We start from the raw sequence: 13,883 nt of genomic DNA, 5'->3' as shown, positions 1-13,883 counted from the left end.
AGAGAGAGAGAGAGAGAGAGGGGTGAGAAAGCGAGAGCGACAGTGTGCGAGGAAGCCGGGCTGAGGCGTTGTCGGCAGCCGGGGCTGAATGTGCTCGTCGCTCACCTGCGCCGGGGCTGCGGCTGTAATTGGAGTCTAATGGTCTGATTGATCAGTGAGAGAAGTGAGGGATGAGACGGCACTCTGGCAGCTCCATCAGTCAGACAGAGAAGAGAAGAGAGGAGAGGAGGCGGAGGAGGAAGTGGAGCAGGGCATAGGAAGCAGCTGACTACAGCAGCACATCGCCAACTCTTGGTCGATTTATCCTTTTTTTTTCTTTTCTCCAGCTCGCTTGTTTTTATTGTCTTGCTCTTCTGCCTCTCTCTCGCCAACACAGTGTTCTAACCCAGGTCCTGTTCCTCAGTCTTGAGCTCAGACTCTGTCTGTCAATCTAGTTAAGAGCCTTGTGTTGTGTCCCGTTTAGGCTGCCTTACTTCTCCTTATCGTCTTCAGAAGATATTATGTGGAAACCAGTTCTGTATTTTGACTAAAAAACGTCTCAAATCTCAGTGTGATCTAAGAATGATAAAGACCACAGCGAGGCCAGGCATATGTGCTGCCCCGATACAGCGCAATGAGATTGCGTTAACAGGTCTGAAACAGCAATAACTATAACTCCAGTGCCTCACGCCAAGCTGAGCGCCTGGGGTCTACAGACCTGCCACGGCCGACCCATCAGCTGTGAAATCTGCTTTCCTCTTTGATAAACGGTTGAGATGTGACCCTATCTCTGTCCTGCAGATGCCCAGATTTCCTGTCATGCTTTTTTTCCCCCTCTGTTTTTCCCCTGCCTCTCTCTCTCTCTCTCTCTCTCTCTCTCTCTCTCTCTCTCTCTCTCTCTCTCTCTCTCTCTCTCTCTCTCTCTCTCTCTTCTTTTTCAAGCTTTGCACCTCTCTTTCCAGGCCTGTCTGAACAACCGTGCATAACGCTCCACTCGGCGCTCTTTCTCCAGCGTCATCCATCACTCCCAGGGGCCGGCTACTGAGGCCTGTCGGCAGCCGGCCCGCTCCCGCTCGCTACCTCCAGGGACCAGCAAACCCCTCCCCTTCCCACCTCACTCCCTCAGACTCCGGCCGGACCTACACGTGCCCTGCTCCAAAACGGCTCCTGCTCCAGTTTAAGCCAAAAGAAGCTGCTTAAGTTCCCAGGATTTTCATTATTTACTGGGAGCCACTTTAAGGAGACGTTACACTCAGTGCACACTGCGCTCTCCGGGAGCCTTGCCAAGGATCGAGCAACGGACCCATGGCAGGGATGACAAAAATAGCATGACCTCCAAAAAGCCGTATCTGAAAGGACGCGTCTGGACGCAGATGGGTAAAATATGTTTGACTTGAGAGAGGGCATATCAATATCTCACCGCGCGGGTCATGTGTTTCGTTCACGAGAGAGGTGTCGCTCCTGCCATATACCTGGCCGCCTTGGGGTAATTCATTCACCTCAATGGTTTAAGAAAAAAAAAAACTAAGAGAGTAAAAGCAGATTTAATAGTCTGTGGAGGTCACACTTCATAAGAATGACTGAGAGTGCCTCCTAGCTGAAGCAATGAGCCTTTATTTCTACCTCAAACACTTTCTGGCTGCCTTCTGACCTCGCTCTGCAGCACTGGCAACCCAGACACGCATATTTCTTCTTCTTCTTCTTCTTCTTCTTCTTCTTCTTCTTCTTCTTCTTCTTCTGCTCACATTCACATTTGTTCTTTCTACTTTCCTACCCCTCTTCTCCAGGTGAGGCATCAGGGTTTGTTCCCCCCGTCCATGTTGGTTTGAGCAACTCCCTTGCCTCCCACTAAAATAACTTGAGATAAACGCAGCGTACACATTATGGCTGTTGCCAACGGCTGCATGTTTTAACAAGGCAACAGCTCAATAACAAGAAGTTTCATTTAAAAAACAAAACAAAAAAATACTTTAAATGAGATGATTCCCTCGTGACGTGCCTAAATACGAGGAATCGGCTGAAATTTTTCTGGCTCGTTCTGCGTCCAAGAAGCAAAGTAAAAAGTTACACTGAACCCTGAAAGGAGCCTTGGTAAAACAAAACATGTCAGTTGGGTTGACCTAGCCTTTAATGAGAGATAGTGAGAAGCTGCTAACAGCCAGTACCCAGTTGGAGAGATGAAACTTAGGAGAGGAGGAGGGCAAGCAGCAAAGCACTGAGAGGGCCCCCCGGGAGAATAGACACACATGAGATCCTTAAAGGCAATATGCCAAAGCGTCTTCCTCGGCTTTTAATTGCAAGGGAGGTTTGGCATATTCTGTAACCCCTCCACAGCCTATTACAGGTGATGACCAGCACCTGCTCACTTTACAAAACTAAAAAAAAACCTGAGGAGGATCTGGATGAATTCCTCGGAGGGTAGTTAGTTAAGAACGTATCACTTTAGCCAAGAGCAACGATCAGCGTATGCATCTAGTTCAGCTGGGTGATGAATTTGCAAAGTTTATGTCTCTGAAAAGCAGACGCGCAACAAAGAGATTCTCAAAAGATAATTTCCGCGTGAGTCAGCGAGGTCATTTGAGGGACGGTTGAAGGGTTGGTATTGGACGCCTTTCAGGGAAATTCATGCAGCGATTGCTGGAGTATATGAAGTGTGTTACTTTGGGAGGCGACTTGAGGTGTTGCTCTGTCAAATCACTTTTCCGCCCAAGGATAACTGGCTTTACCCTGAGAGAAGCCATATTTCATGGTTATAATACGGCCTGGGTTATTGAAAGCCACTGATGACTTCAAAACCGCGAGGGGAGCTTAGAAAACAGTTGAAAAACTGCTCTAAGAATGATTTAGTAAAGTTTAAGGAAAAAACGTGGAGGGGGTGAGAGGGAGGGGGGCCTCCGAGTCCGAAAAATCCTCACAGACTTTTCCTTATGTTTCTTAACAGGATAAATGTGAGCTTGGTTACGATTTTAATAGGAATTTCTTAATTAATCCAAATGCAGAATGGAATATGAAACCCTTGGAGGGGCTCGTCACTCCACCGGAGCAGCGGGTCAACACCAGCCTCTTTGAAACAAGAGACATGAAGGCTGCTGTGTGCGGAGTAACATAAAAAATAATGGATTGTGACTTCATTCAGTTGAAGCCTGGACGGAGCTCAAAATCCACCAATCAAAGCGTTTTGTCATGAAATATGCAGATTAAGTGGTTGAAATAGATGCACTTCAAAGGGGCCAGTTGGGTCCCAGGAGAGCCACCTCAATGGGTTTGAATGTCATGGGAATCGCCATTAATAGGGCCTTTAGATGTACAGTATAGGACAATCGTGTTCCCATGGCTGCTAGAGGCAAAGATTGACCAAATAAATGAATTGAATCATCCCTTCAATCCAACAAACATATTTTAATTAGGTATACTTTATAAACAGTGACTAATGGTTTACTAATGGTTATTGCATTATTGGTATTTTATATTTTGAAGCAAGTCGTTAGGTAAAAACATCCCTTGGGCTCTCAGTTTGTGAAAGTGTGTTCATATCCTCTTCTGCTGTTGCATGACCTGCTTTGTCTTTTTACTCATCGCTCCACCAATGGGCAGTTTGACCTTTTCCCACATAGTGCTTTACAGCATCCAATTATACCACCTTGTAAAGTGTGCCTCATTATACACCTTCCAATAAAGTCCCAGTGACTTTGGTATGTTGCACTCTACCCAGGATGGTGTCTGCGAGGTTCAAATAACTGGATGGCAAACAACTTTCTTCATTCTTCTGACATGAGCATGCTCCGGATAAGGGATCAATCTAGGAACATTGTAAAAGATCCAAACAGGGCCTTAATGGTAAAATCCGCCACACATGCCTTAATTTGGTCTCGTCCTGATTACTGTGATGCTCCTTTCACTCGCTTTCATTCTGATTTGTACGAACCGGGGTTTTAACCTGGAACTACCAGATGGTATCCCATCACACCTGTTCTAGCTGCTTTACACTGGCTCTCTGTTCGTTTTAGGATAGACGCGTCTGCTAAAGCTTAAAGCATTGCATGACCAGCGAGCTGCATTGCTAAAGACCAAACGAGAGCAACCTGAGATCCTCTGGCAGTGGCCTCTTGGCGGTGATCTGCTACTTTCTGTTTAAGCTTCTCTTTACGGGATTCAGAGCATTTATATGGCAGCAAACAACAAGATATAGTTGAGTAACGTGTACCTGAGTAGAGAAGGAAGTCGCCCTCCTCTTGTGTGTGTTGTAGTCCAAGCTGCTTTGTGCTTTGTTTACGTTTGTGCTGTTAGCGCTGTTAGCTTCCAGCCTCTGGCTTAGCCGTCTCTATGTTGAGAGCCACATGGAGGCAATATGTGCTCTGAATTCTGCATTGAGCACCTTTAAGGCTCCAAAACTCTGGATAAGATTTGTTGAGCTGACTTCTTCTCAAATCACCCTGTATTTAGTAGCTTCAACTTCCTCGTATACAGTCATCTCCAACATTGTGGTGTCAGCCTGTCTAGTTGTGGTTGGCTAATATTAAACAGTGGTGCCCAAACATTCAAAATTGATACAGCAGTTGACTAGAACAAGGACATACCAGTGCAATGCTGTCAGTGCTCATCTCGATCTTTCCCTCGAAGGGTCCCCATGTCGTCCCCACAGGGAGCTGCTGCCGGCTGTTGATACGACGCTCGCCGTCTTTAAGGAAGCCATCCAGCTCTCCTAAAAAAGAAAAGAAATGCACACCAGAACCCAAACCAGTCAGCCATCTGTGTAGCACACCAAGTTCCACATCAAATCACAGTGACGTTCATTCAGTTGTCCTCTCCCCTCCAGCCTCCATAACATTATTGCCTCAGAGCCCCGTGGTGAACAACGAAGCTTGAAGCCAAGCTTTTTTTATTCTTTTTTTATTTTTTTGAACTGGATAAGCAAATCAAGCGAGCATCCATCTGATGGTGTTCCTCAGACACATGGCACGCTAACCTGACTTGAAAGGTGTCTTGTGTTGAGATAATCTCTGTGAGACGGTGCAGGCTTGCTGGCTGGCGAGAGCAGCCAGTGGCAGGCCTATTTCTGTTGCTCCGGGAAGACTGGGCCCTTGTTAGTGCTGTGCAGAGCTCCAGTTAATTAACAGTGAAACCGGATAGCGCTGTTAGAACTACCGGTGCTCACCTCCCTGTCACCCCTCTTACTGTCTTATCTCTTAGATTCAGTGTACTTTTTCGGGATGGTGATTAATCAAATAGTTATGATAAACCCCATGGCAGGCCGTGACATAGTTTACCAGAGAGGATGTTTCCCTGTGTGTGTGTGTGTGTGTATGCGTGTGTGTGTGTGTATGTGTGTGTGTGTGTGGTGTGTGTCCATGGCAGAGTTCTTAACTGTACATTTCCGAATGGTTGCCTTGACAACCAGATAGGTCTTGTTAGAGGAAGTGTGAAGATTCAGTACGTCTGTAAGTTTCTTCTGATTTCAAGAACTTTTGAGACTGAAGAAGTTCCACCAACTCCAACAAAGGACACTTTTATCGCTTTTTTTTTTTGACATGCGCCCGTTTGATCATTGGAATGATATTTTGGGAGGCCAGAGATGCGGGGTCAGCTGCCATCATTATTCTGAGATCTTGCAAAGGAAGAACTGACATTGTAACAGGAAGCCAACCTGCCAACTATTTTGCCAGGGAAAAAATCCTTATGTATTATAATTATTCAAACAAACTCTACACAGTTGTTAACATTGTGTCTGTTTAACCTATTCGGTCACACGTGTGGCTAATAGGTATTCAGGGCATTCTGAATGGGCTGAATTGATCGCTGAACTTTTCTGATGCGTTCGCTGTATAATGACCTATTCAGCCCTGTTTCACTGTGTAAATATCAGTCGTGTATCTGCGGGCGCGGCATTGTGTCCGTTTGTTATGCTCATATGGAAATGTGCGCTTATGTGCTCCTTTGCATGCATAAACATGATCGCTTAGCGTTACTTCCTGCCAAAAAAATGCCCTTGCTGATCATATACTCAACGGTGGTGGTCACTCCACTGACAATAAAAAAACTAAATGTCACCCATAATAAAAAATCACCTGTTTGACTAAATAAAAAAAAGAAGATATCTCCGCAACAGCAACAAACGGTTTAAACACAAAGTCGTATTCAAGAGAAAACACAGGCACAGTTTTGGAATAGGCCCATAAGTAAGATCATCTGGACACCGTTATCTCGCTCTTTCTTTCCACTCCGTCTCCCCTCCAGTGTTCCTGCTGTTGCATGCTGTCTTCCTTGGTGCTGCAGTGGAAGGTGGGTAAGCTCATTACAGAGAAATAATTAAACATCGGTGCACAGCTGGTCGTCATCATGGAGAGCAACAGCCACCGCTTGATGCATTCTGTTTGTCCTCAGATAAGACCCACGGCCTTTAACCGCTTGGATGCAAGTTCCTGTTTAGCCCCGCTTGACAAACGGCACAAGCCATCCCCAAGCCAACGATTCCGATTCCTTTTCCTTTACCCTTTCTTTTTTTCCGGGTGCTTGGAAAGAAAAAGGGAGTACTGGGTAGTGTGGATGCAAGAAGGCGGGGGGACTACGACAAGGGGGTACGATTCAATTTGTGCGGTTTGTGGTCCGCCATGTTTAGGTGCCAGTTGTGCGCATCTCACACCAAATGTTGCCTGAGGACCTTGGCTCACAGATGGCTTGTCACATCTGTTGCAGAAACTGGTGGAAGATCTCCACAAAAACACCCCGTGGATGAATAATGACTTCCCTCCGTGCACTGTCTGTATGTTTTTTATATGAGCATTTACAGGTTTGGTGAAAAAAGCATAAGAATATGCTGGTATGTTCTGTAACCAACCAGGAAACCGCAAAAACTCTATAATACCACCTATAGGCCCCCCAAAAATCCCAACTTCATCACAAATGCATTTTGTACAAATATAGAAGTGTCAAACCAAGAGGAGAGCTCATGACGGTCTATAAGGAGATTTAACGACCCCAGCGCCTGGGCACCGTCCAATTCTCAAATACCACACGCGTTGGCAAACACCCGTCCTCCTCCGAAAATCCCAACCAAACCCTCTACTCGCCACCTTCACCCTCTGCAAGCCCCCACCCACCCTCTACGCCCCACCCCTCCCTCGATAAGATCATCATCTGTCGCTAGACTCTAGGGTCTGTTCCTGCACTCCACAGATACTTGGCAGACCAATGAATGTCCCTTTGTGTGTGGAGATCCTCCTCAGATAGCACCCAAGATGCTTCACGCTGGCATCTGTTTTTTCTTCTTTTTTTTTGTTTAAATGTGTGTTCTGTCTTTCTTTTTTGTCATGGTGTGGAGGACTAGGAGAGCTCATCTCTCGCCTTCAATGGTATACGACTGAATGCTAATGAGTACCTCAGTGGCAGGTTGCCAGCCTGGGTATGATTTAAAGAATAAATGGGTATGGACTGTTGACAGACAGAGACCCGAAAAGGGCTCAACTACTACTTTCTACTATGATATTATTTGATATAATTAAACACTCCTGGACATACTGTTATTGCAGTCTCTCTCTTTCCCATTAAGGTTGGAAAAAACGTCTTATGGCTCGAGTGTTTGTCCTGTACCATCGATCTATAACTAGGTTATAGATCGATGATAATTCAAAGCATATTTCCATATATGACCGTTTGGCATATTTTGTGAACATATTTGGTAGCTTTTGATAAATTGGGATCTCCACTGGAATTCCACACAAATTTCTGTAGCTTTTCACCAAAATAAAGGATATTTGATTACAATTGTTTTGTAAGTGACACTTTAAAAGGTGAAACAAATGTAATCAGAATGCTATAATGTCTAAAGCTAGAACTAAATTGGTCTTTAGCCTCATTCTTTGAAATGCAATGATCGATTAACATTTCACCATACGAACAGTTCTAATAATGTACATGAAGTTAAAGCCTAAATCTTCTTAATACAATTTCTGGCCCAGAGCGAGATTTTTGCGAATGGTCAGAGATGACAAATGACATCATGAACTTGCAACCGCAGATTAACATTTGTTAAAGCAATGGGTCTGTTCGTGCCATTTTCAACATTAATTTGACTTCTCTAACTCGTTCAAAGAACCAACTTCAAGGAAAAGTAATTGCTCGAGGCACAAAAAAAGAGAAGGAAAGAAAGAAAAAAAAGCTTTTGGTTAACTTCACCTTTTATTTCCCTATTATCTTGAACATATTAACAGGGAGGTAGTAGGCTGTTATGGGGAAACAAAGAACGACAACAGCAGGAAGATGTATTTGAGCTTCACAAGGCAGAGGATCCCTCTTGATATCGAGTGCTACCTTTGAATCAAGGCAAATACATGTCTGCTGTTCAAAGTTCAATAACCTGTGCGTGGCAATTCACAGATGTCCTACTGAAACCCAGTCATCTCCACCGACAGGCCGCGTTATAGAGCCCGCAAATGGGCTATAAATTAATATACCGCGAGAGAGGCATATGGGGTGAAATGGAATGTACGGTATCGGTTCAACAAAAGGTGCCACATCTTTAAAGCAGATATGTGATATGAAATTTTACAGCTGAAGGAGAAATGTCACAGAGCTTTGATAAGAGAGCGATGAACTTTCTCCCCCGCCCCCATACCCAATCCACTATTATCAGGCCCTGGTGAGCAAAATGCATCATTTATAACCCACAGCCCACACTATTATCTCTGAGAAAGGCACTTGTTTTAAAACAGGGGAGGACCCCCACCACCAGTATCTCCTTCCTTACCCTCCTAAGCCTCCTCCATCTCCCACAAACCCGCCCTAACCCGTCTGCTGAACAGAAGGGGACAAAGTTGACAACCACATGCATTTGGTCACGTGAGAAGGGGGAGGGGTTGGGGGTTGATTTGGTTGCAAGATTTACCCCTTCAGGTCAAGCTTGTTTTCAGGCAATGGAGGGTTTGGGGTGGAAGAGTTAAACAAGCTAAAGAGATTACGGCATTTTAGCTGTGACACTCCGCTCAGGCTGAGCAGGAGGTTGAGGTGGAGTTCTGTGGGGGGCACCCTCCGGGTCCTTGCAGAAGGACCCAACAAAGCCTTAACAAAGTATTGTTTTCAAGGGTACAGCGAGGAATACAGGTGTTTGAGCCCCACTGCCCGACAGAAACATTGATATTGTATGCTTCTGTACACAAATAAACGGATTATGTTCAATGCTGTTGTTTTAAAATGTGTGACGTCTACAATATCTCTGCATGGCATTGATAAAACAAAGAACTTTTTTTAGATAAGAGTATCTTTAATCACTACAGCTAGCAGCTGCTTAGTTTAGCATAACAACAAGAAACAAGTGGAAACAGCTAGCCCGGCCAACTTTGAAGGTAACAAACCTCATGAACTTGTTATAGCTCTCTCTTTTTTATTTCCTACAAAATAGATTAAAATTTTTCGTTATGTTATTTGTTTTTAAAGTAGGTTACTTCACATTTATTGGCCAGGCGACAGCTTCTATCAAAACGTAGTTTGGCTCACAACCCTACAAAAATAGGGAATTGTTGTTTACAAAGGTTAAACAAAGACAATATAACATGTTAATTAGTGAGCTTAAAAGGAGCTGTTTGGCGGATTATGTTCCAGTTGGAGGGTGCTTGCTGTTACCCTTCCTGTTTGCACTCTTTGTGCTAAGCTAACTTAACTGGCTGCTGGCTGTGGCCTTGTATTTAACCGGCAGATAAGAGAGTGGTATCAATCTTCTCATCTAACTCTCTGCCGGGGAGCAAACACTATTCCTTTGATGAAAAGGCAGACCTTATGTGCAGGTCTGCGAGGGGCCTGTGACAAGCTACATGCCCAAACACCCCGACCTCCAAACACTTACTTTCGCCACAGTCGGCACACTACTTCCTGCTTTGGCGCTGAGAGTTGGGAGTGGACGCTAAAGCGTGGAATCATCCACTATGGACGTCATTTCTATGGGGGTTACTGGAATATTTGTTTATGGGGATCCAAAGATAACCCAGGAGCTTGCTATGCCTATGACCCTCTCTGATTTTGCACACGCACACTAACTCCCACACAACTTTGTGAGCATTACCTACTCCGACACTGTCAGTCCGGTGTCATTGAACAATTGAAATACACCAGCTGCGAAGTGCTCCGCTTCATCACAAAAAGCCTGGAGAAGTTAGCAGCGGGCTCGCTGACAACAATCTATGAGACATCCATCTTTGGAGAAGCACTGCAATTTTCCCTTGATAGCATGTAAAGGGAGACAGCAAAACCTAAAGAATGACTGTCCTCGCGCCGAGATATCAGTGTTATCAGCCGGCAACATCTAGAGGACACACGCCACTCCCGCTGGAATCTGATCATTTTTAAATGCTTTTCTTAAAATTTCAAAACCATCAAAAGGACATTACTCCACCTGAGGGTGTCAGGATGAATGAGTAATTGGTGTTATGTGTGTTGGGGATGCATGTATCTGAGACGGAGGATGGATAACGGGGTCTACGACTTCAGCTACAAGGAGGAAGTTGCTATTTTGTCTGTTCAGTTGTCATAAATAAAATGTATAACACAAAGCGTGACGTGGAATAGTTGGAAGGAAATATAGGTAGGAGATTGAAAGATCTGTATGCGAGTGTGCTGTGAAACACCTAAACAGGCAACTTCTTAGCAATGTACACAAGTAAACATTGCCACCTACGAGTCTTGCGGTTGAAAGAGACTATTTTTAAAGTGCTCCTGAATCTCCTCCCAAGTCAATTACCAGGCTGCAACTTCCCCTGGGTAACGGGGGAATTCAGTTTTTTTTTTCCTGGGTGACCTAGTTGTCTTTTGTGAGTAGGTTTTAGCCAGAGCAGTTTGACAGTCAACAGATAAGATGGATTAAGCTTCTTTTTTTTTCTCATCCAGTTTTGATGTGAACAGCGTAAAAGCGGGTTAAATCGTTGAGTTTCAGGAGTATTTTTAAAATGCCTGGAGATAGCGCGATAGAGGAGCTAAACCTAAGACTTGGGCCCCGGGAAGGTCAAGGTCGGCGCTTTAGAGAGCAGCTACCCGGCGACTGCGGGGGCCTGATCACGTCTCTATCGGAGCGTCGCGGCCGAGCCCACCTCTCATCGCTCCCAGAAAAGATACACGGAGGGAGTGAAACAAAATCCCGACGAGAACTCGACGGGCGGCATCAAAGAGCAGCGCACCCCTCGCCTTGTGTGGGTGCCTGTGTGTGTTTGTGTGGAAGAGGAGGGGGGGCTGTTTAGTTCCTGCCTTGCATTTGCGTGCATGCGTGAATGAGATATGTGTGTGTGTGTGTGTGTGTGTGTGTGTGTGTGTGTTTGTGTGTGTGCGTGTGTGTGCGTGCTTGTGTGTACACTGTAAAATATCACTTCCTCCATGAGCAGCTAGCTCCATAATTATGTTTCGATTATTTGCGAGCACTAAAATAAAACAGCAATTAATCTGTTGATGTAAGACAGAAAATAGAAGCGCGGCGCACATGCTAAACAACCCAGTTTACAGCGCGATTGCGACAGTGAAACAAAACCACATTTTTAGAATAGAATGTGCGTGACACCCCTACCTCCCCCCTCCATCTCCTTCCCTTTGCCTCGACCACCCCCCCCCCCCCCCCAAAAAACGGATCTGAGGCTTGCTTAACATGCGCACAGGAGCTGACAGCCATACGATCACGTGACGCGGGCTCGGCCAATCACGGATCCGTTTGGTTTCCTCTTTTTTAAGCCATTGCGCTGATGAGGCCACTTGAGCATGAGAGAAGAAGAAGAAAAAGGTGAAGAGAAAATAACAATAGCCAAATCAAAGCGGTACATTGGGGTCGAACGCCGCTGGTTTATCATGTGTCACATCTGGCCCCTTCGTGGAGAGGGGTTTTTTTGGAGGGGGGGGGGGGCGTTGGAGATGGAGGGATGGCTGGAGATGTTTTTCTGAGAGGACACATTCAGACACATTTTTGTGGACGTCTATTCCCCCCACTGCTCCTCATGTCGGTGACAGGGGAGAGTAATCCTATACACAGGCTGCTATTGTGAAATGAGAAACTAGCCTCCTTCACTGCCAGAGACCAGATGCACCTCTCTCTCTCTCTCTCTCTCTCTCTCTCTCTCTCTCTCTCTCTCTCTCTCTCTGTCCTAATCTGTAAACGACTTAAAGGAGCCTTATCTCCGGGCTCTTCTGCTTCATTTCATGCTTGATTTACTTTAATTTGTCTGATAGGGCACAAGGATTTGGAAATGGCCCATCTTTCGGTGGAAAATGTTCTGATTTTTCTCCGGCATTGTTATGTGGAGGTTTTTGACTTTTCTCTCCCCCTCTCTCACACTCCTCCTCCTCCATCTCCATCTTCTTTTTCCCGCTCTCTCCCATCCTCACTCTCTCTCCCTCCCTCTCTCTTTCGTCCTCCATCATCTCTCTCTTCTTTCTTTCCTTTAGAGGTGATGGAGGAGGGGGCGATGGAGGGATCTTGCTCCAGTGCAACAGTCTGTTTGAGTGCATTTAGATTCAAGCTAACACGGCAGAAACTATTTTTTCTACACGAGGTGTGATTTTATGATGGGGGGCGACTGGCGGACGGCGGAGCTGCGTTTGCCTTTTCAGATCCACATTGGGGCTGCGGGGCAGCCGAGTGCTTCAAACCACAAAGATCTTATGTTTAAAATAAGAGACGAATAGCCCCTTCGGTTTAGCGAGCGGGCGAGCGGCAGGTGCTGATAAAGTTGCCCCACAATGAGGGACAGGGACAAGCCGGCGTGTCTGCGGATGCCTCCAGTTCTTTTTCTTGCCGGCGGAACTCAAGTGCTTGCATGTCTGTCTGGATGCTCCCATCACCAAGACGCCCCCCTCCACACACACTTCTATATAGTGACTGAATGACAGTAGAGGCAGTGAGCTACGATTAAAGGAGCCCATATCTTACCAGATCCGGAATAATCTCCATCCCCTCCCACCAATGAGCAAAAGGCGCAGGGGCGGCGCAAAAAATGAGGAGGAGAGGGAAGAAAGGGGCCGCTTGCTCCACCGGCCTCCTCCACACACTCAGTTGTGGCCACTGAAAGGGCGAAGTGGAAACAAATCTACTCCCATTCAACTGGAGTCAGTTGGGCTTATCTGAACAGTTGCCGTTCAAATCTGCCAAAGGGAAGAAGGGAGGCGATCAAAGAGAGACCTCCCACGCCAACTAGTCTGTCTGTATTAAACAATAAAAGTCCTTCTCAACGTGAAGTTGTCACTAACCACACCTCAGAACACACCGTGCAAGAATAGTGAGAGAGAAAGAGAGAGAGAGAGAGAGAGAGAGAGAGAGAGAGAGAGAGAGAGAGAGAGAGAGAGAGAGAGAGAGAGAGAGAGAGCGCATGCATTGAAATTCATCTCACAGCCTGAATTTACTTAACTGCTGGGTCTGCGCACGGTGATAAACGGAGTGATGATCCGGCAACACGTCTTTATCCATGCTTTGCTTTAATTAACGGCGGCTTGTTTGTTGAAAAGATGATTAATATGCCAATGAAAATTGCATAATTGAATACCACAACACCCGCACAATCAGGGAGGAACATGCCATTTTTTATGAACTTTTTTATTATCGTTATTATTGCTATTATTTGGTATTTTAATTCACTTGACAAGCGGGGCCCACTCCCCCCCCCCCCTCCTCTCCTCCACCAACCAGAGGTAGGAGGTGGAATTGACGTGACCAGTGGGGCCCAGCTGTTCATCACCAGTGAGAGGCCTTCACAGAGGGAGGTGGAGGTAGGTGGGCACTGTTCTGATATCAATACCTATCAGTGTGAAGGCTGTACGTGTGTGTGCGTGTGTGTGTGTGTGTGTGTGTGTGTGTGTGTGTGTGTGTAGGGGTCGGGGGGAGGAGAGGGAGGGACATTCCTTCAGAGCCAAATAATGATGTGAGGACACCAAACTTGATGGAAGTA

The 13,883-nt window shown here is 45.9% G+C and overlaps 1 protein-coding gene across 2 annotated transcripts in view; it reads right to left on the bottom strand.

Moving 5' to 3' along the window:
- The window catches only part of zfpm2a (zinc finger protein, FOG family member 2a), a 119,598-nt gene that overhangs the window by 58,902 nt on the left and 46,813 nt on the right, over nt 1-13,883 (bottom strand). For both annotated transcript variants that reach the window (XM_068569324.1, XM_068569325.1), the window contains exon 4: nt 4,557-4,681. In XM_068569324.1, the coding sequence (XP_068425425.1) occupies nt 4,557-4,681 (125 nt within the window). The remainder of the gene's footprint in view (nt 1-4,556; nt 4,682-13,883) is intronic.

Source organism: Clinocottus analis, unplaced genomic scaffold (assembly GCF_023055335.1).
Source record: "Clinocottus analis isolate CAN_PGR_092001 unplaced genomic scaffold, fCliAna1.0.p SCAF_9, whole genome shotgun sequence".
NCBI lineage: Eukaryota > Metazoa > Chordata > Actinopteri > Perciformes > Cottidae > Clinocottus > Clinocottus analis.
The sequence above is the reverse complement of the archived record's forward strand: the minus strand, read 5'-3'. Positions and strand labels throughout refer to the sequence as shown.